The following is a 24,451-nucleotide window of genomic DNA, read 5'->3' as shown; positions in this document are numbered from 1 at the left end:
TTCCTGTCCTCAAGCAGAATCAACTCATCAAGAGAAAAAAGACAGTGTTCACACCAGCTGGAGAAGAAGACACGGTAGGGACAAGTCTTTGGTGGCCCCTTGAGCAGAGAGGAGGGCAGAAGAGGGAGGCTGCCACCTACGTGGTGCCGCGGTACCGCTGCAGGTGCTGCCCACCAAGCTCTGGTCACCTCTGCCAGGGCCCGAGGATGCCTGGCAGCTCCCTCCGTCTCACCGCTCCCATCATTCCCCGTCCACTCCATGCGTGGAACACCAGGCTGGTGTTTTAATTAAGTGCCGTGTACAGACTCCAGATATAAATCCGGCCCACTTCAGCTAGACATCCAAACCTGGAAAGTTGGACATCTGCTGCACTTCCTCCTTATTCTCTGCACCCATTAAACAAAGTGATTAAAGGAATCTCTTAAAATAAAATGTTGAAGGTACAGGGAAGAGCCTCAACATCTTTGCAGCAGGACACCACGGCCTTGGTCCTGTGTGTGGTCATATCTCCATATACCACTTCCAGTATGACTCTAGTGCAGGCTGACGCTCAAACACAACAGAACAATAATTTAAGAGTGATTTCACATTACGTGATCTCATCAATAGGTATTTTACCATTGCATTGTAGCAAATCTGCTTGATATTTGGCAATTTTTGATTTCTGTTTACTTTTTCAACACAACACAAAAATAGACTTGTTGGACCAGCTCTTGCCACCCAAGTGAAACTTCATCTCTGAAGCCATCCCTGAAATGAACTGTTTCTCTCTTCAGAGACAGAGGCAGCTATTCTTTGATCTCAGTGAAACCAATGACTCAGGCACTGAAATACAGACAAGCCAAACATAAACAATAAATTCAGTATTAATTAAAATATCAATAGTAATAACAGTAACTTGCAATAACATTTATCAATTTCATGGTCTTTTTACATCTGAAGTTTTACAGTTCTTTATAATAACTCTTAAAGACTATGAGGAACAGCCAGATCCTTGTGCAAACTACGGGAGCTCACAAACACACAGGATGCCACAAAATTTAAAATCTAATTTCGGATACGTAAGTGACTTCGGAACGAGTAAGAGACATGAGAAACGACACGGCTTGCAACTCAACGCTCAGGGAAGTCATGCCAGTAAGAGCAATAAGAACTACACATTGCTTAAGCTGTTTCCCTTTATGTCCACTATTACCATTGACAGGCGGTGCTTGTATTTTGATTTTCTTTCTAGGTGAAGGTGATGGAGGAAAGAGGATGGAAATGCGGCAGCAGTTAGGGATCCAGGAAATAGCAGGTGTTTGCTCAGGGACAGCTTTGAGGTGGAAAAGGCAGACGTACCGAGGGGGGGATGAGGGAAGGAAGTCATGCCTATGAGCAGGTGGTCCCCGGGGCCTGTCAAGTGACTGGATGGATGTGGACGTGATTGACAGCTTCTGTGCTGGCTGTCAGGGGGGCTTGCTTCAGCTGAAAGAAGTTGCCAGGGACATATGGCAGGAAAGGGATAGCCAAATTTTAGGAGCACGTTGACAATGTAGTCTATAAAAATACCTTCTCTGGAGCTTCTGGTGCCTGGAGGAGCCGCAGGAGGGGAGCGGAGAGGGCAGAATAGCTCCCACCCCAGCGCCCTGATTACAGCGCGAGACTCGTGGGCTCCCAAGAGAGGAAAAACAAGCTGTCCATTCCCAGAGTCACGGCAGTGACTGCTCTGATCTCAGGGCAGTCCACACAGGTACCTATGCCCCATCACTGCTGCAGTTCAGGTCTGCGAAAGATCCTCATGCCATGATTAAAAGCCGCCCGAGATACACCTGTTGCTAGTAGGAAGACAGACACAGCAGAGGGTTTCCTGCTCTCGGGGAGCCTTGAGAAACCAGGGTCACAGCTGAAAATCTCCATCGCAAAGGGCAGGTGATACTGGGAGGGCTGCAGGAAATCCGGTGGGGTACAGCATCTGCACGGGACACAGCCCTGCATGGGACACAGCATCTGCAATGGGACACAGCCCTGCATGGGACACAGCCCTGCATGGGACACAGCATCTGCACGGGACACAGCCCTGCATGGGACACAGCATCTGCATGGGACACAGCATCTGCATGGGACACAGCCCTGCACGGGACACAGCCCTGCATGGGACACAGCATCTGCATGGGACACAGCCCTGCATGGGACACAGCATCTGCATGGGACACAGCATCTGCACGGGACACAGCCCTGCACGGGACACAGCCCTGCATGGGACACAGCATCTGCACGGGACACAGCATCTGCACGGGACACAGCCCTGCATGGGACACAGCATCTGCACGGGACACAGCATCTGCAATGGGACACAGCATCTGCATGGGACACAGCCCTGCATGGGACACAGCCCTGCATGGGACACAGCATCTGCAATGGGACATAGCATCTGCACGGGACACAGCCCTGCACGGGACACAGCATCTGCACGGGACACAGCCCTGCATGGGACACAGCCCTGCACGGGACACAGCATCTGCAATGGGACACAGCCCTGCATGGGACACAGCATCTGCATGGGACACAGCATCTGCACGGGACACAGCATCTGCATGGGACACAGCCCTGCATGGGACACAACATCTGCACGGGACACAGCATCTGCATGGGACACAGCACCTGCACGGGACACAGCATCTGTATGGGACACAGCCCTGCAATGGGACATAGCATCTGCACGGGACACAGCCCTGCATGGGACACAGCATCTGCATGGGACACAGCATCTGCATGGGACACAGCATCTGCATGGGACACAGCCCTGCATGGGACACAACATCTGCACGGGACACAGCATCTGCATGGGACACAGCATCTGCATGGGACACAGCATCTGCATGGGACACAGCCCTGCATGGGACACAGCACCTGCACAGGACACAGCCCTGCATGGGACACAGCCCTGCATGGGACACAACATCTGCACGGGACACAGCATCTGCATGGGACACAGCACCTGCATGGGACACAGCATCTGCATGGGACACAGCATCTGCAATGGGACACAGCCCTGCACGGGACACAACATCTGCACGGGGCACAGCACCTGCACGGGGCACAGCCCTGCACGGACACCGCCCCGCACTCCCACCGACCCGCGTGGACAAACGGGAAGGCAGGACACAAACCAGGCCCTGAGCTGCGGCCGTGCCGTGGCTGCAAGCCGGCACGGGGAAATCAAAGGGGTCCTGGCCTGCGGCCAGCCCCAAAGCAGTGCTGCAAAGAGCACAACATCCACGCGCTCCGCGCTAAACCATCTACCCCACACACACTGAAACTCCCATGGAAGTAGAGACCCACAGAGTTTCCTATTTCTTTTAATTAACAGAATTTGCCTACGGGCGTTTTGGAAGTATTCAGACAACCATTGTTGTTCGCGTTCCCACACTTTCCCTTCCTCTGCTGATTCTCTGCTGTTGCAAAACTCAGAGGCAATGACACAAAACAATGTAAGTTCAAAAAACTTAAGGAATGTCATCGTTTGTCCCCGAAGCTGGCTCAGGCCTCTCTCAGACTCTCCATAGACGGCACCTCAAAGCTTGCAAATGTCTACACAGAGGCCAGCACTGAACTGGCTGCTGACAGATTAAAATGTCTGTTATTTCAATATATATTCTGCATAGATTTTGAATGCTTTATCAACCACACAGAAGATAACATCCAAACAAACAAGAAAGGGGTTTAATGATAAACCCTATCGGAAGATATTAGCTTCCAGATGTTAGGTAAATGTCTCAATGTTTGGCCAAAGCAAATGGAGACAGAGACAAGATGTACATTGTGAAATGAAAAGAAATACTTACATTAGCTTAATTATGGTGATCTCAATGGATGACTTGCATATGACTATGACAATCATGTAAATACAGAGATTATCTTGCGGGGATGGATTATATATTATTACAGTCCATTAGGTCCATCTTCTAAGGCTCACCATTTTAATGGCACATTTAACATCAAGCAAATATTGGGGAAAAATATCCGTTTTCTCACTCCTTTGTCAGCATTTTGGTTCCCCAGCCTAAATCTACCCAAGACCAGACTCAGAAAATTTGTATTTCAGTGAAATGAGACTCTACAATTCATTCCACTAGTGCAAAGAAAGCTATCGCCTGACCTTACCAATAAAAGCTCTTAACACAGGTACTGGGATATTTCACCACCAGAGTACAGAAGCTGATGGTGGAGCAGTGGCTCAGCCTGATAGATTTATTATAATCCTGCTGTTGAAGAGCTGAAGCGTCTTTCCACCCATAAATACTGGTTAAAGTATTAACTACAAATAAACGGAGAGAAGAGCCTCTGCAGAGCCGAGCACCACGGCAAAGAACCCCGCTGCCTCCCAAAGCTGCTGGCAGACAATGGGGTAGAAAACTACCAAGTTTCTCCCTACAGGCTTTTCCCCCAGTTTCACTCCATGAGAAAGTCAGCTGAAGTCCCCAAGTCTCTCCTGGTTTCTTGCCAAAGCCATGTGAAAATACAATTGTTGCCTGATTTCAACATATAATATGACACAGACTTGATAAATACCGGGCTCAAGTTCATAGGCTTTAGAAAGCTGTTTCATTGCATGTTTAAAGGGCTTGATCCTGTTCCAGCTGAAGTCAATGGACGTTCTCTCATTTACCGCAGGACGAGGTCCCAAAGCCTTGAAGGAATCCAGCCTTGCAGTTATAAGAAACTGTCTCTCGTGGACAGGAATGTTACAGGCTCATGAAAAAGCCTGCCTGCCTGACAAAATGCAAATCTGTTACTTGGTGCAAAACCATTTTACGATACAGTGCAAAATACCTAATTCCATTTGGATTTGGTTTGGTTTTGTCTGGTTTGTCTCTTCCTGGATTAAGCATTCCCACCGTTTTCTCTACACTGGTTTTTAATGTCCTGCAGCTGGATCTGCTGGAAAGGACTGTCAAGCCCTTGCACACAAACCTAAGGTAACAAGAGCAAGTTCTGAAAACAGGCTCAGGTACTGAGCACAGCAACATGGTCTCAGTGGTTTATATTTGGTTGTACTTGAAGAAACAGTTGTAAAAGTTTAAAAAAAACAGATGCAATCTTGAACTGAAGCTAGTTTGAGCTCATTAAAGTTTTTCTTCTGTAATATAAACCCATTATTTAGAAAAGTAAATACATAGCAAACTCGGTAAATTCATAAATAGAAAAAAAAACAATATGAAAAGTAATACCTAAATTACATGAAATTAATTTTTTCATTTAATTAATTTAATTTTAGGCTAATAGTTGTTGTGGAATTCCTTATGAAGGTTTCTCCTAATGGGATGTAAACAAAATAAAACTTTTCTTGTGCCTGAACTTTTATGACACCTATGAATTAGTACAAATTCATGACGCCATAAATTAGTACAAATTCATCAAAGGTTACTGTGCTGTGTTCTCATAATTAAGAAATAGAATCTCTAAAATGGGGATTACTGCTAACCTATGGTCGAAATAACAGCTTTTGCTACAAAGCACAGAAAAGTTCGTCAGAGAGCCACGGCCAAGTAGCTCCTGAGTACAGCACCTCAACTCATGGGTACGTTGCTTCCTAAAGATGACTATATAAAATATATGAAGATGGTTTTCTAGAGTACCGAACACCCGAGACGTGCATTACAAATGCAGGTCTTCAAATGCAATGAAAGCAACAGCGGCCTTTGCAAATGCAGAAGGAGGAGCAAAGATGTTTATATAACTAGGGATGTATGATGTGGATCTACTAAAAATAAGCCTTTATGTTCCAAATTCTGATGTCTTACTACTACCTTATCTTGTAAGTCAGGCCACGGAAATGAAGAACTGCTATCCAGTGAGTAGTAGAGGCATAATCTGGTCCTCAAAGAGAAAAAGTGCAGCATACAGATGTGGAAAGGTCAGCACATTGCCACTTGGAAGTTACTCAGCACCTACCCCAATTTCTGTTCCTTCTTTAAACAGAAGTTCAACAAACCCTGGGTTTCCGATAACAAATGTCATCCTTTGGGAGAAATCTCTTCCTACTGCCACTGCACAATCCATAAATTTGACAGGAAATCAATCACTACCACTGCAAGAGCATTTTAAAGAAAATCCCTATTGAATTCTCTAAGAAACTAATGAGAATACCAAAAGAATCGAAAATCCCAAGCCTGAATTTCTTTTAAATGTACAACCTTCCAATGGTTTCTTTCCAAAATCAGAAACATCTTAGACAATTAATGAGATATTTCTCACACATCAGCACTCCCCTCCCCAGTAACGATAAGGACACCTAGCATTATGGGGATAAACTTTGCTTTCCAACATGCATCGAATCTCCCACTGTGCAAGTCTGTCCAAACCTCTCAGCCTGGGAGATATCCTACGGACACCATAGCTTTACAGACATGACCATGCTGAGATTTGCTCTTCCCTGGTGAGTTGACACTTGACTTCTCGACACCTCAGACAAGACGTTGCAGTGATTTCAGCAGGACTATCTGACAGGTAACACCTGAAGCGGGGAGATGCACAGTGTTGTCCTCAGGAAGAGCCAAGGGCTTTTTTAAAATCCTGCAGATTCTTGGAGACCTAAAAGATTATAGTAAGGACACAATTCCTGGCCACACCATTTAGGGACTTAGCAAGAATCAACACTTTTTAAATAACCAAGTCATCAGATCCTCTACATATGATGTAGATGTTGATATCCTTCAAAGTCAGAGGGAGCTCAAAGCCCCCTTCACAATGGCGTGTCCAAATCACTGTACCACCGACCTGGTGGTGAGAGGACTTTCTCTGCTTTTCCTTGTCTGTTGTGCTGCCATGCAACAAAACCAGAGGAGTCATGGGACCGAAAGGAGAAAGGTTACAAAGAACACTGACTCTAACATCATGTCTTCAATAGCAAGTCCTGGAATCTGACCTTGCTGCCAACACTTGATGCATTTAATGTCAAACATTTAACATGAAAAAGTTCTTAAAGTTTGAAGTCCAGTTTGCAGGACTTGCCTGTTGTGCCCACACATGGTACAGATTAAGCCATAGTCACATTCTTTTTTTTTTTTTTTTTTTAAATCTCTGGTGCAATACATCTTGCATTAATTCCAACACAGTGGTAAAATTCCAACAAAAGCTTTAGAGGATGAACCCACCCCATCTGGTCTACAGCCTAGTGCTCTGACCACTCCTCCTGAAGATGGGCAATGCGGTGGTGACCTCCATGAAGATAAGAACAAGCTGGGTTACCCGCTTCTTGGCCAAATTTCTCTAAAAGCCTGGCTATAGGGTATAGAGAAAGCAGTGCCACAACCATCTCTTCCATCAGTAACATTTGATAAAAAAAGAGTTACGGCAATTGAATTCCATGGGGACCGAGGCCTGCCAGCATGTGGGAGGATGTGCTCTGAGGATCTACGTGCCGTTCCTCTTCCTTTCTGGCTTCCAGCGAGAGCCAGACATCTCGCAGTCAGGCTGAGGCAGCTGGGCACACAGGGAAGCTGAAAAACAGTGAGATTTCTGAGTAAAGGGGGGACGGCCAGTACATTTTCATTACTTCCACAGTTGAGCTGATGATATTCTGGTAGTGCAGTTTTGGATTTAGGCATTGAAGTCTGCCTCACTGCTAAATCCTTTTTTGGATTTGGCCTTAAAACCTTATGTTCAGCAGCATTTGTTTTATCTTCGAGACTTAGAACACAAGGAGAATTTGGCTTGACTATTTTCTTTCTTCATTCACACTAGGAATCCTGTGAATTCATGTGGATGGATATATGATAATAATCTCTCCTTTAAATTCATCACCATTATAGGACACTGAAACTGCACAGCCATACAGAGCAGAAAGTAAGCAATTAGCAGTCAAGGATGTCGAATGTATCTCCAGATCTCTTGGTTTTCACTATAATATTTAACTAGACTTTTGGTAGCAGAATGTAAGCTCTTTTAAAAATAGTTTAGACAAGCCATTTTGTAGAAAATGTTAAAGCATATTAGCTAGTGAATAAAAACTAACATAGAATAATGCATTTTCTCAGCTATGTAGTTACTGAAGTCATGGCTGTGAGACCTGTAACTCAGTCTCAAGAGACTTAAGCAAATTATACGTAATGGGCCAGCAAGTTCTATATAATAGGGACATTTCTGTTCTGTTTTATACTTTTCTTTTTAATTCATTGCATAAGTTTAACAAAGCAGAAGTTAATGCTATATGCTTCTTTTATTTAAGTGCTCATTAAAGAGTAAAAAAAATTGAGACTAAAAATATATTTCTAAAAGTAACTTGGTAGTAAATACTTACTGGCAGAGCTTTATGCTGAAATAACATACATAAAATTAGGACCACCTTGTTGATTAGAATTTTTTTTTAAAGCTTTGGAGTAAACTAAGTAATTATGAATGTGTAATTATTTGCATCATTTAGTCACTGTACGTAAAAACATACAATTTTCTACAGCATGGAGCTGCAACAGGACCGTGCATCCAGTTATGACTGTTATTCTGCAGGAGTCTGCATATTACAAGGATGGGCAGAATACGCATTTTTAGTGAATTTAAATTATTTTTGTTTTTAGAAAAACTGCCATAGATTTTCACCAAAGCATAGTACGACAAAATAAATATAGTATGTTCAGCGCTTTCATAAAATAATGTAATTTAGTGTCCTCAAGAGAGATAACGAGTACAGTAAAAGGTAATTAAGAGATGAGTGGACAAATGCTGTAAGAGATGGGTAAAGATAAAACAAGTTTCTGAAGTGCGATGGAAAGTCTCTTCACTGAAGTGATGTCGTACAAGAAGAGAGTACCAGATGGCAAACTGGCAGAGTGTGCTCCTCTGCCAAAATGAGTGTGTCAGTAGAAGGAGAAAAGTAGAATTAGACGAACGGAAGGAGCTAAGAAGTGATTTGATTTGGAACCACTAGAGCTGTCAGAAGATGAGGAGGAGTTTGGCTGAACTTTGTGAAAGTGAGAAGCATCCTGCAAAGCAGGGCAACGAGTTTATGCTCCTTCAGTAAAATCGAGTGCTGTGTGTGCTCCCAAGGTAGCCTGAATGTGCTCAGCTACCACGAGAACGACGTCTATCTTATAGGGGCATGAGAGAGTAAGTCCTGCTTCATAACGTGGCTAATTAACTTGTGTGTGCTTTGAATGAACGTGGCTATAATCGCAGCTCAGTGCAGGTACCGTTACCCAATACTTTCCCGGGCTATGTAAGCTAGGAAAGCCACAATGGAAAGAAATGTTTCCGTGAATGTAGCAGGAGACGGTGATGTAAAAGGAAACGTCAGTGAGGTCAGGGCGATGCAGTGATGGGCAATTCTGTGAAAAGCGATCCATAAACTTCAATTATGAGCTGAGACCCTCACACCAATGAATTAAATGTAACTATAAACTAGATCTTTCATTGCCCTCATTGTTGATCTATATACATAGGCTAAGTCTGGTACGGAGAACATAATCATTGAGTTCAACATAGAGGAGAGCCTTTTTAGTGTTCTGCATCAATTCAATTCAACAAACGCGATGCCACCTGTGCCAGTTAGTCCAGGAGCCACACGAGAGCCCTACTCCAACATGCACTACCTTCCCTATTACTCAGTATCAAAAGCCTATGAAATACGTGGGCATTCGCCCACCCACTTTATCTCACTTAATAATCTCCTTCCAATATTAGATAGCATTGGGCATTTAACAGGCATATTAATAGACATAATAGACATTAATAGACCATGTATACGTGAAGCTTATGAACTGAAACCAAAAAATTATCTTAATGAGGTTTACTGGAAGAAAGTACAGAGTAAGGATATCAAACACTAAAAAATAATTAAATTATTTTCCAGTCCTAAATTCTCAGCTGCTTAAAATAAACATATATGCAACCTTTAGAAATCTGTCTCATGTTTATATTTTCTTATTCTTCTAAATGGTGATTATTTATTCTAAATAGAAGGTAGCTCAAAGACTTTTTTTAAAGAAATAGAATATTCCCTTTTGAGATGTCATGAGATGAGCAAACTGTCTCATAATAGTATTTTGATGAAAAAGTCTATTTAGAAAGGGAGTAAGAACAATGCTGAAAGTGTAATATATAAGATTTGAAACAAATTTTAGTAGATGTTAATAGAAATTATGTTTGAAATATAATAAAATCTCCTTCCTGTTATGTGTTGCTCCAGCATCTATCTATGCCTGATCTTACTAAAACTGTAACGTAACCCTTACCAAAAAAATCCAGTTTACTTTTCTCTGATTGCCCTGTTTATTTTGGCTTGGTTTACATTCTGTATTCTCTCAAGTCAGTCTTTACTTTGACCTTCTGGCCTTTGCAAATGGCCTTTATTTTTGCAGCAGCCCTTTGCTGGAGTAACACATCTCTCAAGAACCTCTTCAGAGCTGTTTCTGCAAGTGGCTGCTTGCTACCTTCCCCGGCTGCAAAATGGCATACGGCTTGAAGGAAAGCTGCATGTCTGACTATTCTTCAGACTTCAAGGAGGCCCTTTTCAATGCGAATAAATAGAGAAAAATGTCAATGAGAAGAATGAAGTCGAACATTGCTCAACAAAAGCTCACTCCAGAGCCCAGACAGCGAGGGAAGTCTCCTTTCTGCCACCAGAAATGAAAGAAAACATCTACTAATCACGTGTGTCTATGGCTAACAGTCAGCTTAGAGCCATGCAACAAATATTTCAAACCTGGTTTTCTAAGGTTTATTCCTACAATCTTATTTACATAATCCTGCACTGAAACTGATAATTACAACTAGTTTAGAACAGCAGGATCAAATCCTCACTTGAAACCATCCCAGTTTTCATGTTTAAAGAAATAATAAACTCTCTAGTACATAAATCATTAAAATTGCCTTACTATTAGTTAGTATAAAACCAATGTCTGTGCACGCCATATTACCTACTGATTTATAACCCACCAGTCTTTGGTTCACTTAATGTACGTTACTAGTGTCGTAATGTTCCAAATTACATTTCACCTGGAAAACAACACTGTGAGGCAACGAGGAATAAGCAGTTGGTCTCGTTGGGATAAATACCAGTATGTGCATTGCTGTGGCTCCTGCTTCACTGCAGTCATTAACGTCGCCAAGCTTGAATGGGGTTCTTAGCTCGGAGCATTTTCAAAAAGGTGAAAATCATGCCTTCTCTCCCCTTAGAAAAACCTCCAGTCTTTTTCTTAGCTCTATTTTAGACCATGCAAGTCCATACACAGTATGTATCTGAAAGATCTAGAAGGAAAAACCTTTAATCAGTATTATTGTAGATGACAGAGTAAAGATTTCTTTAATTAATGGTCCTTTCTGGCAACCTGTGCCACTGTAAAATTAGCTCCAAATTTGTTCTGCCATGTTTATGGGCTCCAGTTCAAAAATCTATGAAGTGTGGAGTATTTTACAAGCTCCTACAGCAACACAAAAAAGCAGGTGGTTGGACACAGTATGAGAAGAAAATAAATGCAACCATTTATCTAGAACAATTTGCAACCCACCGGGAGAGCTCAGATACCAAAGGAGTGACAGTTTCAGGATATCCATCTAGCAGCACAGCTATGGATTGATTTGATTTCCACAAGAAATCTGCAAAGCAATTATGCTGCCAGGGAGAAAGAGCTGTGCATCGCACACACACTCTACTGTACCCATTACTCCCAGGTCTGTAGCTTCATGAACTTAAGTATCACATAACCTTAGTTTTCTTGCCAGGTTTTCATCAAGCTCTCTGCTTTTGACATTGTTACTCACGTCTGTCAGTAACTCTGCAATCGTTAAGTAACTAATTAATTGCTTTGCATGCCTGAGTAGCAAGGAAAGCATCGCCAAGGCTGACTTTGTTTATATTGTGGAATATATAGCCACGGTCTGAGATGAGCATAAGTGCTCATTAGAAGCTTCTATCTACATACGGACCAGGCACTGCAATGGCAGGAAAAGCATTCGAGAGGGGAAGCTGCTCCCTGTCTTCCCCAAATAATTTCCTATCCACAGAACCCTGTTCAAACTCCAGAGCCGTTGAAATCATTGAACTACTGGGTTGCTCCTTTGTGAGGCATTGTAAGGGCAGAAATCCCTAGGGATGCCAAGGTTGTAGGGCAAGACAGGACTTATTTGCCTGTTCCTGTTCCCCAGCTCTTAGACTGACGTCCAAATGCTGCCAGTCTTCCCATCGCATGCTGAAGTTTTGTGGATTTAGGTTTTTCTGTTTCAAACAACGCAGCTGCTTGGAGTTTGTTCTGATGCTTTTTTCCAATATTACATTTTCCCCCACGAAATAAAGCATTTTGCCTGCCTCAAATAGCACTTTGGAAAGCTAAATTTAGGCTGCCCCCAATACACGTTCGCACATCGCTATTATTCTTTTGCATGCTGTGCAGGTGCCTTTACAAGGATATTAGTCAACAATATGGGACCTCAAAGCAGCTGTTTGAAATCCGTGACACCGTTCTCCAGAAATCACTAGGTACAGATGCAGGTGCAGATGCAAGTCCATCAGGCACAACTGAAAAGTCCTTCAAGGCTTATAAAACATGCAGTACATCTGTTCCTAACATGGCTTCGTGGTTTTGTCTCTGCATCTGCGTAAAACCACACAACAACAAGGCACAGATCTATTTTATTTCTCTAGGCACACATCTTTTCTTTGGTTGGGTTGGAAACTTTCTTTTTTTTTCTTCCTTTTCTTTTTTTTTTAAGTAGTTCTGAACGCAAAATCAACTTACACTAATCTATTGTTTGATCTTCTAAGCAACTTGGCTGGACAGTTCGGCATTCCCCTGGTGTAACTTATAACTTCTTAAGAGCAGATTGTTCTCAGACTACTTAAAATTCATTACATGAGGCAGGGGGTCTCCTCCACGCTTTGCTCCAGCATGAAGCACCACATGGAAGCTGTGCTGTTGGACTTCTGTATTTGCTTCTAATAATGGAACATTGCAGGTGAAGTTGGGACAGAAGAGCTACGTATTTCTAGCCCCTTGGTAAGATTGGCCATCCTTGCTTTGCTCTACTTTTGTGTCTTATTAGGTAGCTCCTACTACTCTAAGCTGTAACCTCTCTGCTGTACTATTTTTTTGTTTTAATGCAAACAGCTTGTTTCTGGGCAAATAATGAGATTAGGAAGTCAAAACATGACGTTTTGACCTCACCACTTATAAGATCCTTCATCTTGGACGTGTGGTTCACCTCTCTATTACTCATTTTATGCATCTATAATAATACAAGTAATGATGCTCACATGACTGCATACACGGCTAAGAAGCAGTACGTGGGAGATAAAGGTTATTTTTATTAGTTTCTGCTCTAAGCGGAGAACAATACTTCTCTGTCACTAGAAAGTCCCTCCCCAGGCTGGCTCTCAGCAGGAGGGACAGCAAATTTCTTGTCTTATGGGACACGTTCCCTGAAGGATATTATGAAAAGTTCAGTGAACATAAACTTCAACAGGTTCATTAATAATTAGTTAGTTTAATGTCCTTAACATACTAAATGAACAAGTAGGTCATTGATACAGCCTCAAGTGACTTACTTGGCATAAGCAAACAACATTCATTTCAGCACAATGAAATTTAGGGTGTACTTCTAGGAACAAAGAATGCAGTCCATATTTATAGGATGGGGGATTCCTAGGAAACAGTGCCTCTGAAAACAGTCTGCCAGATACTGTGGGCGTAAAGTTGAATAGGAGCTCCCAGTTCAGTGCTCTCTCTGAAAAGACCATCCCTCTGTTTCTGAATGCATAAGAAGAGAACATCCTTTGTAAACTAGGACTCTTTCCCACCATCAGGTCTGACCTGGCCATGTCTCCTGGAGAAATTATACAGTGAAACAATTACCAGAATAAATGTGTCAAGAGCATGACTTGCATGTGTTTTTTTTTTCAAAACCATCTTCTAGAGACTATTCTTATCATGGTTAAAAAAAATTCTTTCCTAATATAAAAACAGCTTATAAAATGAGACTAGCACACAAAAAAAATCACGGAAAGGAAGTAAGGATACCATTTATATATAATTAGAAAGACTTACGCTAACACTTTTTTATATATCTTGAAGAATAACAGAGATTGGAATCAACAATCTGGTTAAAATGAAGATAGCCTTGCACTGTCTAGTAATTTTTCATATTCCATGAGATTAGCTTCACTTCTCCCTATTCAAAACTTTGCTATACGCTTGAGATAATTTCTTCACTTCAATAAACTCAGTTCTTTTTCTACTCTAGGATTCCCATGTAACTCCTGTCTTTTTCTGCGATATATCAGAGGATGAAAAAAAGCATCTAGATCATACTTTGTGATTACTAATGTTTAGAAATCTGAATATACATCCTTTGAGTCGATGAACTAGTTTTTTCTGCATTGGGAAACAGACCAAGACCTCAGTCATTAAAGTATAAGAAACCAAGGATTAAATACGTTTCTGTATACAGATCTATCTATCAAACCTATCTACATACATATGCACACACACACACAATATATTTCAGACTCGCATGCTAGTGCTAACAAGTTTTGTAGCCAAGCCACATTCCATTTAAAAGAGTTCGCTTTATAGATCCCTATTCAGTGTCCCCTCTTGGAATTTAGTTTTCAATTAAATCTAAGTACTTTGAAACTCCTTGGCTTTTTGTAAAAAAAGGAGAAAACTTTCCTCAAAGACTACTACCAGCCTTTTTTACATTACTCGTACAAAATGGCACATTTGGAACTTTTGTCATGGTGCTCTGAAACACAATATGCTGTTCTTTAAGGCCTTGGGTGGGGAAAGTAGGGATTGAGAGCCAAGATAATGTACTCGGGGAATTTGGCAGTATACAAAGATGTAGGAAAAACGAAGCAGATGTAGGGGATGCAGGATAATGCTGGACACAAGGTCTTGTCCTTTAAACTTGATACTGTTTTCAAACAAAATTTGCCATCAGTTTTAAGGGGCCCAGGATGTGAGCAGACTACTTATTTTGAGTATAACATGCCAGTGAAAAAGAAGAGGAAAAAGAAAAGCACAATATCCAGTACACATTGCTTACAAAAGCTTATATGTAACTTCAGTTATTAATTATGTTTGGTACTTAAACAGAAAAGGCATTTGGATCATTTCCTTAATTCTGATAATACTCTAGTTGTTGCATTCTTATGTATTATGTTTCATTTCAAGAGTAAAAAATTGTAATAATAATAAAGAAATCACTTCAAAGGTTTGCAAACATTGCTAACTTGGACTCACATGAGAGCACATCATTTTTCCAGACCCTTATTAAAAATATTTTTAAAACAAAAAAAATAATTCCCCTAAGAAAATGCGTTGTTCAACATTCAGAAAATGAAAAATCGCGCTGGCATTAAAAAGCCAACATCTTTACTTGATGAAACTCCACTTGTGTTCTCCGTTCCTCGTAACAAACCAACTGATGCAGTAAACCGCACTGGATTGAGAGCATAAATATTACACAGACTTTCATTCATTTTCAACCTCTTGAGTTTTTCTTTCCCCCTGGATCTAAAGGAAAATTTGCCTTTCTTATTTGAGAAATCGCACAGGTAGCATCTTCCCCCTCTCCCTGGAAATGCTCCCCGCTCTTAGAAAGTTCTCGAATTAAATATTTGTCACAGCTGTTCCGCAGACACAGTATGTCTGCTGTCTACCCCGGAGTGAAAACAAATCGCAGCCAGTTTGCTGGTCACACGTTCCAACTGGGATTTTGCCATCTGTCATTGTGTTTGCAGAGCTATTTAGATTTCCAGTTCATACCAAACAAATTCCACCTCCAGTACCAGGAGGACTTCAAAAGGTGGCCGGAGAGATCATGTAGATGGGGAAACGTGCCCAAGAGTCGGGGGGCCTGCATCTGTTCGCAGCTTTAAATATTGTTCGGCATAATTGCATTAAAGGCTCCTAGAGCGTGGTTGGGTCGACGTTACCAGATACAACAGTGCAATAAAAGTAAAAATGCTCTCGCCCGATCGTTTCCTGGGCTGTTAGCAATCTACCCTCTGTTTAGGTATGTTAAACTGCGGTAGACAGATCACAGCTTTATAGGCAGTATAAAATTCTAATAAAAACATACTGATCTTAAATACAATTAGTTAAAAGTATTTTTAGTTAATTACGCCTGAAAATGGAGAATCTCAAAACATTTTACAGACAACTAAATTCCCTAAGGGTTTTAGTGTGAAAGAGATTAAAAAGTGGGGTTTTTTTCCTCTTTCCTAGGGCTCTCTCAACAATACTTCATTTTCTAGACAGTGCCTATGGACCCTGGGCAGAGGAGAATTTCGCTTTTTTGAGAAAAAGCAAACAGAGGCTGATTTGACGCCTATTTAAACTCAACAGCCCTTGCTGAAGAGGGAACTTCAGCCCTTGGTTGTTCCTTCTCCTCCCCCAAAAGCAAAGCTTGTGTGAAGCTGCCAAGTCTCATTCTTTTGGAATGAGACACTCTCATTTATTGTCTCAATTTCAATCTGCCTGCGGCCGAAAATAAAGAGAGTCACCATTGATTTCAGGCGGATATTTAGAAACACATTCAGATTCTTTCTAAGTCAATTAGATGATCATAAATTGGCAACTCAATAAATTTCCTGCTGGGGATTAGGTTGTTGCACCAAAACTTCCTACAGCCTTCACCCAAACTTTCACAGTGTTTGACAAAACAGTATGTCAAAGGAGGTGGCACTGAGTGGTAAATGGAATAAGGAAAGCTCCCTGCCTTTAGAGCAAACTCTCCAAAACATCCCACCAGGTAATGGGAATGACCTAAAAAATGTAAAATGTTCCTAATTATATTTTGGACCTACTTCCCCTGCAAAGAGCTTGGCCTGGAAACTCGTCAGGAAGCAAAAAGCAGAACAAAATAATAAATTCGGATACACCAGAGACGGAACTTCTGACTGTTTAAATACTTTGATGTGTACACAAACAAGTGGCATGCAGATGCTTGGCTCTTTCACTTGCCAGCTAGCTCGGAGCAGATGGGTTTGAAGGAGGATTCCAAAACTGCTGCACATAAGGACAGAGATCCCCAGAGGTGTTAATAATACTAATTTTCCTCCATAAGATGCTGTGCTTCAGCCACAACTACTGCTCCAAAGGCTGTTTGATCAATAACTTTACATCTGAGAAACATTTAAAATCTAGGATGCAAAGTAGCTTCTGCTCAGGCAACTGGCTCGTATTTAAAATGCGGCACAAATAAATGCACTAGTACAACAGGACTGAAGAAGAGATCTGTGTTGCAAGACAAAGTCTACCTTGAAATAGCATTGCCTTAGCAAACACAGAACCAAAAAAGCCAAGAAAACAACAAAAAAAAGTACAAGCATTTTGAGAAGCAGCCCCAAACCACCACACTCCATATTTTTTCCATCTATTAGGAAGTGTGCAAAGGTTTGCAGGCAGCGATGTCCAGCTTTGTACACAAATGGTAAAGCTCGTTTCTCTTTATATAGTGCTGCTGCTAAGAGGAAAGCGCTAGTAAATGATTATAAAGCACCTTCAGCAATTATAGCCACTGGTGCACGTGTGTTGTAGGTGAAGAAATAAAAGCAGTTGAACGAACAGTCATACTTACCTTTCTCTTGGCAACTTGTGGTTTAAATTCTAACAGTGCTTTAAAATCATCAGGTGAGTGAGTGTAAAGTTTGAGAAGACCCCAGCAATATCACAGCTATTCTCCCCCCCACAAGCAGAAGGCAGTTTGCAAGGCAGCGCCTCCCCAGCTGCTCACCGAAACCGATGAGGAAGCTGTGGGGAAAGATGTTACGGGCAGTGCAGGTTTTATAGCCAGCTGATATCCCACTGCCTTCTAGGACACTCAATAACATTAGGTACACCAAACCGATCCAGCCCCGCTCTCGTTCCGGAGTACCAGCTGGGCCCGTAAATCTGGACACAAATCATAAAAACTCATGTGGGTACTTCATGCATATTACATGCAAAAGCAAGGAAATAAAAGAGATATTTCATGTTATTCAAGTACTGCAAACATTTTTCTTTGCTATTTTAATCATGTTCACTATAGTAATGCCTAAATGGCCAACCATGTATAGACTCATTTGATTATATTGAGGCATAGATAGTCCCTGCTTATTTTCTAAGCAGATGCTGCTCATGATTTTCCTGTTCATATTTGATCATTTCTTCAAATAACAGTTATAACTGAGAAAAGAATTGAGAAAACATTCTGTGACAGATTTTCTTGTTCTGGATTAACTGAAAAGCATAATCTGATATTCAAGTTGTGCTGTCGAGGAGTGATTTGACACATAACATGCATCTAAGTGTTTTATTTCCTGCCTGGATGAGTGAGCAAACATTTCTAAGTGGACATAATCACATACTAATGCAATCCACTGCTGTGCAAAGGCTATCAGGCATAAATTGCATCGTACTGCCTTGTGGCACTGACGATTCTCACCCAAGGACGTACTTAAAATACAGTACGTCTAAACAAATGCAAGTTAATTTTCCACCAACATTTATGACTGTACATTTTGAACGTAATAGTACACACGGAAAGTGGTCAACAGGGTGCTTGGAGCTCACCATGAGCGCACCAGATCAGTTATGCATCAGAAACTTATCGCCTGTATCTTTTTGGTATTTATTCAAACAAAACTATACTGATGACAGTAGCAGAGAAGATCTGGTTTCAACAGATGACAAATCCATTCCAAAAGGGTTGATACTGTGATTAAAATAGCTTTAAAAATAAAAATAAAAATAAAAATCCAAACCCAAAGATTAGCTTAAGATTTATGTTCCATCTTCCTCTGAGCTTTTTCCTTTAGTGCATTAATCAAGCTAAAAGCAGGGCAAGAATCATTGTTTGCATAAGTGGAGTCAAATATATTTTAGTAGTTTCTGTTGAAAGCAAAAAAATATTTTGCAGGAACTGAAGCTAAAACATTATAATACATGCAAAAAAAAAACCACCACCCCCAATTAGATTCCTTTATCCCTAGCATATGGTATAGAGGTATATGCTATGTACTAATGTCTTTTCAGTGCTATTTTAAGATCATATGAGGCTGCAATCTGAGAGGAGTGGTGACAGATACGCAGGCACAACTGGGTTACATTCATCATGTATGCGACTCGATAACTCCTAGCAGAAAGGAACTTCACAGAAAGGATAATAAACTTCCCGCTTCAGCCCTGAAGTCTGTATTCCTAACATTTTCTGGAAAATAAGAGGACAGGAGAAATGTTTACTGGACAGAGAACTTCACAGTGAAAAAGTGTGACCAGTTCACTGGCACTTCATAAACTGGGATGTGACAAAAGGATCAGTGACAAATGATGTTATGAGATGTCTCTTTATCTTTTTACAGACTTTTTTCTGTAATCAGTTTATGTATTCAGGTTTAAATATTCAACTTTTTCATGCATTAATGTATCTGCTTTAGTCTAAACTTAGTTTAAACTTTAATCAGCAGAGAGAACGTATCGAACCCTCTTAGCATCAGTGTTACTTCTAACTGTTCATAGCTCGCACCAGTTTGACAGTACAGTAATATAAATATCTGAGGAATGTATATTCCATTTACACAAAAGTAAACAGCTCATTTTAGAAAAGCAACTTCAAAGCCTTGTAAAAACCTGCAAAGAAATCCGAGTTCCTCTGAAAACAACGGCAAAACTCCCAGTGATTTCAACAGGGACAGGATCTCACAGTGATTTTAGCAGATGAGCTCAGAGGCTGAGCTATATATTCTGTTGGCTAATAACCTGCTGGACAGACCTAATTTTGTTATGGCAAATTTATTTTTGATGGAGGGAAGGAGAGGTCAGGTTCTCAGCAATGGCGAGAGGAGGATTGCAAGTAGTAATGGGCTTGCTGCTCTTTTCTTTATGATGGATACACAGCAGTGGGTTTTACCTCTTTCTATGTTATTCCTTTTCCTGATTACCTTGGCAAAGACAGAACTTTCCCCTGCTCCCTTGTTACTTTTATCAATAGGGGAAGTCATACCCCATCACAGGTCTCCATCTCTGGTTAGGAACACATTAGAAAGCAAAATAAATAGATCCTATTTCATCCTTAAATGTTTGAGTTTAAATACCTTTAGACCTCAGAGCACTGGAATGTCGTCCAGCTTACAGGAGCTTGCAACAGAGGAGAGGGAGAATATCTGCAGCTTGGGGATGATCAAGTAACAGAGGGAGCGGCAGAAGAGAGCCTCATTCTTCCAGGCCCCTCGCAGGCTACCGACACGCTATCAGCTACCTGATTGCAGTGATGTATGGGCAACGACGTGCCAACCTTTCCCCGCGGCTTCCCAAGGTCTGGAAGCATGCGCTGTTTCCGACCCAGGTTCTGTCCCTCCCAGAGCAGCAGCTGCGCTCGAACACATACCGATGGGATTTTATAGTCCCCAGGCAAGGTTATGGAGGGGAAAATAAGGAAGGACTGCACGCTGCCAGGTATTGAGCACCGCTTGTTCTCCTTGGGTTCAATGTGAGATGCGAATATCAGAGGCAGCGGGACTGTCTAAAAGATTAATAACATTCATAGATAAATTTGCATAATATTTCATATACAATAAGAATGCATAAATCCCATTTGCTCCTATTAAATAACTTGATAATTATTCTGCCTGATACAAGCTTGAGAACATAATCCCTAGGGAACAGCGACTATCAGCCAGGATGCCCCTATGCTGCGTACCTGAGCCTTTTTTAGATTTGGAAGCAAATATTAAAAAAAGTCAAAATGTGAACCGAAACTATATATGTTCAGAGGAATAGAATTGCTCTTTTATTTGTAAATGCAACCCCCTACTTTATCTGTTATTGATGCCAGCGAGTCACTTTCTGTGCATCCGTTTTATAAAAACATCACAACTTTAATTGCAAAATAATCTTTTAAAAGGCAGGGTTCTTACGACTGCTGAGTTATCTCTCTCACTTCAGCTCCTCAGAGGGTACTTTCTGGAACAATTTGCATGGCAGTCAAAGCATGCAAAAATTTATAAATACCAACACAGATGCCAACATGTCGGGAGAAATGTAGTTATAACATTTGAAAGCTAGGAAGAAATTAATGTTGATCCTGATTGGAACAGTCACTGTATTTGCAGTGTCTAGTAATTAAAAAAAAACGCAACAACATAAATTTGGTTTGTAGAAAATACTCCATGTCCCAAACTCCATTTCTTGGCCACAGCATGCCAGTGTTACAGGAAGAGAAGAACTGTTTATTTAAAACAGTTCCAGGATTTAAGGCTGAGCTGACATAACTTATTTTTCCATCCAAACATTGCAGGCTCTGATGCAGGCATCAGCTCCAAATAAGACATCCTGGAAGTTAGGCCTACGCTGTCTAAGAGCAGACAGGACTCTCGCTAGTACTGGTGTGATTGCACAAATAACCACATGCTGAAGAAAAGCAGATCCTCTCCCTACGACTAAATGGTGTGGCTGCCTTGACTGTTTTAGACTTTAAATAAGACACGTAGTACCTGAGGCTATGGAAGCTTCCTGGTATATAAACAAAAGTCTGTCTGTGTATGTAAGGTGAAGGCAAGGGAAATTTTCTGTGCAGCAATTCACCCAAAAGATTTAAAATACTTCATAGCTATTAATTAATTAATTTCCTAACAGAGCACTTAGTGGTGGGGAAAGCGATGAATTGGCGAAGGGATGAAGTCATGGGATTTGCTTACAGAGCCCAAGGCAAACTTTTGTTAAGAGTCCCTTAGAAGGTACAGCACAATCCAGACTCATGCAGAAACAAGCTTCTGTCCCAAAATAAGTGCAGCCATATCTGCTCAGCACTTTCCTCAGTTTAACTAAGTTTTATTTCAGCATTTCTAAACCCTTCCACGTGAACTTAGAGAACCGTTCACCTTGCTTATTTGTTAAAGAAAGTGTACATAGAGTTGCACAGTCGCACATCTGGGAAAAGAAATGCGCATCTTGACCCTCAGTTTTCTTCCCAGATATATGAATTGCTCCTCATTGTCAGTGCTCTGACATTTCTTCTCCTATTCGACTCAGCGGGAGCTTCACCGTTGGTCCTGCAGCCCCAAAGGCCTCTCATACCGATGGCAATGCTATTCTGCAAGAAACGCAACAGCATGGGCTGGGTAAAGTTGGCCAGATCATGCCTCCCACACACATCAAAAAACAAAGTGGAACAATAGTTTGCCTTTTTTCATTAATTCAGTCCTTATCGTCTGCAATAAGCGGAGGAAGCGGAGGACAGCTGAGCCAGAGGAGTGTCAGGACACATTAGGACTCCTTAGGACAGCTTAGACTACAAGCCTTCAGGACTTTGTTTTGCTGAGTGGATAGCAAAGGTGAAAACTTAGTTTTGCTTCTAATTACTTATTATCCATCCAGTAGAAGTCCCCTGGGTTAAGCAGAAAAAAAGATATGCCAAACACGGAAATTTAGGAGTTCTTTTCCTTTATCCATTTCATCTTTGCTGTCAACACTGCCCTTCTACAATCTTAAACATGGCTTTCATGGCACACGCTAAGAGGCGATTCTGGTTTATCGGATTAAAGCAAAAAAGCATCAAAACATCTCTGCTTTGAAGAATGGTTTCACGTATTTTGGAAAACCTGTAAGTTTAGGTGTAAATACTTTGAAACCATTCTGATGAACAGATTTAGATAACATATCATTCTGCATAGCAGGCTGAGATATAGTATCTATTTTCTCTCTCATGTCTGTGAGAACTGTTAAGAAAATTAAATTAAAAAACAGCTGATAAACAGCTTAAATTAGATTTGCAATCTTAGCCACACTTGGAGCTCAGACCTTTGAAACCTCACAAATGTAAATTGTCTTTACATTTTGCCCTGGGCTACGGGCACGTCTGTGGGGATGGGGACCAGCTGAGGGCAGGCGGGGACATCAGCATCCTACAGCATCGCCGGGGCAGGGCCTGACAGCCGCGGGCCGGGCTAAAACAGGGGCCTGGGCCATGGGCAGGAGTTGGGGGAGGCTGCTCAGGGCCATTAGGACCTGTTAGTGCTAGTGATAGCATTACGTCCCTCTAAAAGATGAGGCCTTGAGCTGGCATGCACGTCAACTAGTTATCACACTGGCAGGAGACGAGAGATCAGAGGACAGTTCTACATGCCTAATGCCATGGTCTCTCTAACACTCTTTCTTAATAAAACTCTTTATAACAAATAAAATGCAATGTCCATAGTTACTGCCAGACAGCACGTACAAGTGGCTCTGTGCAGTTTTAGTTGCTCGTTACAGAGCCATGCTACCAAGGAGTTTGTTCAGCAATTCAGTTTGTCCAAAACCATGAAAATCTACAGACTCTTTGCTAAATCAAACAAGCAGCTAGAATAGTGCATGCAAAATAAAACCAGAGATTTCTGATAAATGGGTTCCAAAACCATTCATAAAGATTATGACTTACACATTTTCATCAATACATAAATTGCTGTGTTTAAATTTAAAAAGCATGTGAAGTAATGGACTGTATATCTTACTTTGAAGATGTGTCAAAACAGAAATGAACTTCGGTATGCAATATCAAGGGTTTACTATATTGATTTTGGAAGCCAGTCTATATATACTTTTCGACAAACGTCACATATTTCACAAAGCAACTGCTTTATGCTATTTACACTGCATTAGAGACAGACAAATTGGTTTGGACAAAATGTGCCAAATCTAAAACAAATTTAAGGTCTGAAAAAAGTTCAGTTAATTTTTACCTCACACATTTCTTGCCTGTCTCTGGTTCCAGATACTAACCCAGAACACTGAAATACCATGAAGGTCTGTGTCTCCCTCCTGTTCGATGACCAGAAGCAAGAAGAAGCAAGCGTTCAGGTTCGGTCCTGAGCCTGAGCTTCAGAGAGTATTTGGGTCTAAATCCATTTTGGGGTGAAAGCTCTGAAAACATCCTGAGAAAACACATCTTATGAAATGCTCAGCCCCTTCTGGCTGCCCTGAGAAGTTTAGCAACTTTGAAAAGGCAGCCAAACTTTTGGGATTTTGTCCATGTCACAGAAGTTAGCAGAAACGATCTGTTGGATGAAGTCCATCTTTACGATCACACAGTATTTCCCTTTAAAGAGCATCATCACATCACTAAGCCACTGAACTTTTTCTAGCTGCCAAATATTCAAAGGAATACACTCAAACCCTAAAAAGCAATCAGAAAATCTCGCCACCCCGCTGGCTTCAGTTTTCCAAATGGCATTTTTTGATAAAACTCTTTTAAGTTCTGCTTTTCCTCGGAAATATCTCTGATGCTCGGAGGATGAAGGCATGTCAGAACAGTGCATCTGTGCATCTGATTGTCTACTTTTTACAGTCTCGACTGCTCTGAACTCAGGTTTAACATATTCACAGCTGCAAATGTCCCTGCCCAGCACACCGGGGGCAATCCAGACCAAGGCAACATCTCCCGCAGTGAGTCCAGCCGACACAGTGCTCTGGTGCAAGGTTATTAATAAGCATCTACTGACTATGGGGAGGCATTACAG

General features: G+C 41.5%; 1 protein-coding gene across 50 annotated transcripts in view; it reads right to left on the bottom strand.

Annotated features, from left to right (window-relative positions):
• Positions 1-24,451, bottom strand: part of LOC140657453 (uncharacterized) — a 372,414-nt gene that overhangs the window by 215,869 nt on the left and 132,094 nt on the right. For 35 of the 50 annotated variants that reach the window (XR_012044333.1, XR_012044336.1, XR_012044332.1 and 32 more), the window contains one exon: positions 7,338-7,484. The exons of 1 other annotated variant lie outside the window; for it this stretch is intronic. Coding sequence is in view for 26 of the 49 variants with exons in the window: in XM_072874480.1 (XP_072730581.1) it covers positions 7,338-7,484 (147 nt within the window). In the remaining 23 variants the exon portion in view is untranslated. Of the gene's footprint in view, positions 1-6,347; positions 7,485-11,034; positions 11,227-24,451 lie in introns of all 50 variants that reach the window. 14 more of the 50 variants (XR_012044349.1, XR_012044350.1, XR_012044345.1 and 11 more) reach the window with 4 other exon arrangements.

Source organism: Ciconia boyciana, chromosome 10 (genome assembly GCF_034638445.1).
Source record: "Ciconia boyciana chromosome 10, ASM3463844v1, whole genome shotgun sequence".
NCBI lineage: Eukaryota > Metazoa > Chordata > Aves > Ciconiiformes > Ciconiidae > Ciconia > Ciconia boyciana.
This window is presented reverse-complemented; position numbering and strand designations above follow the sequence as displayed.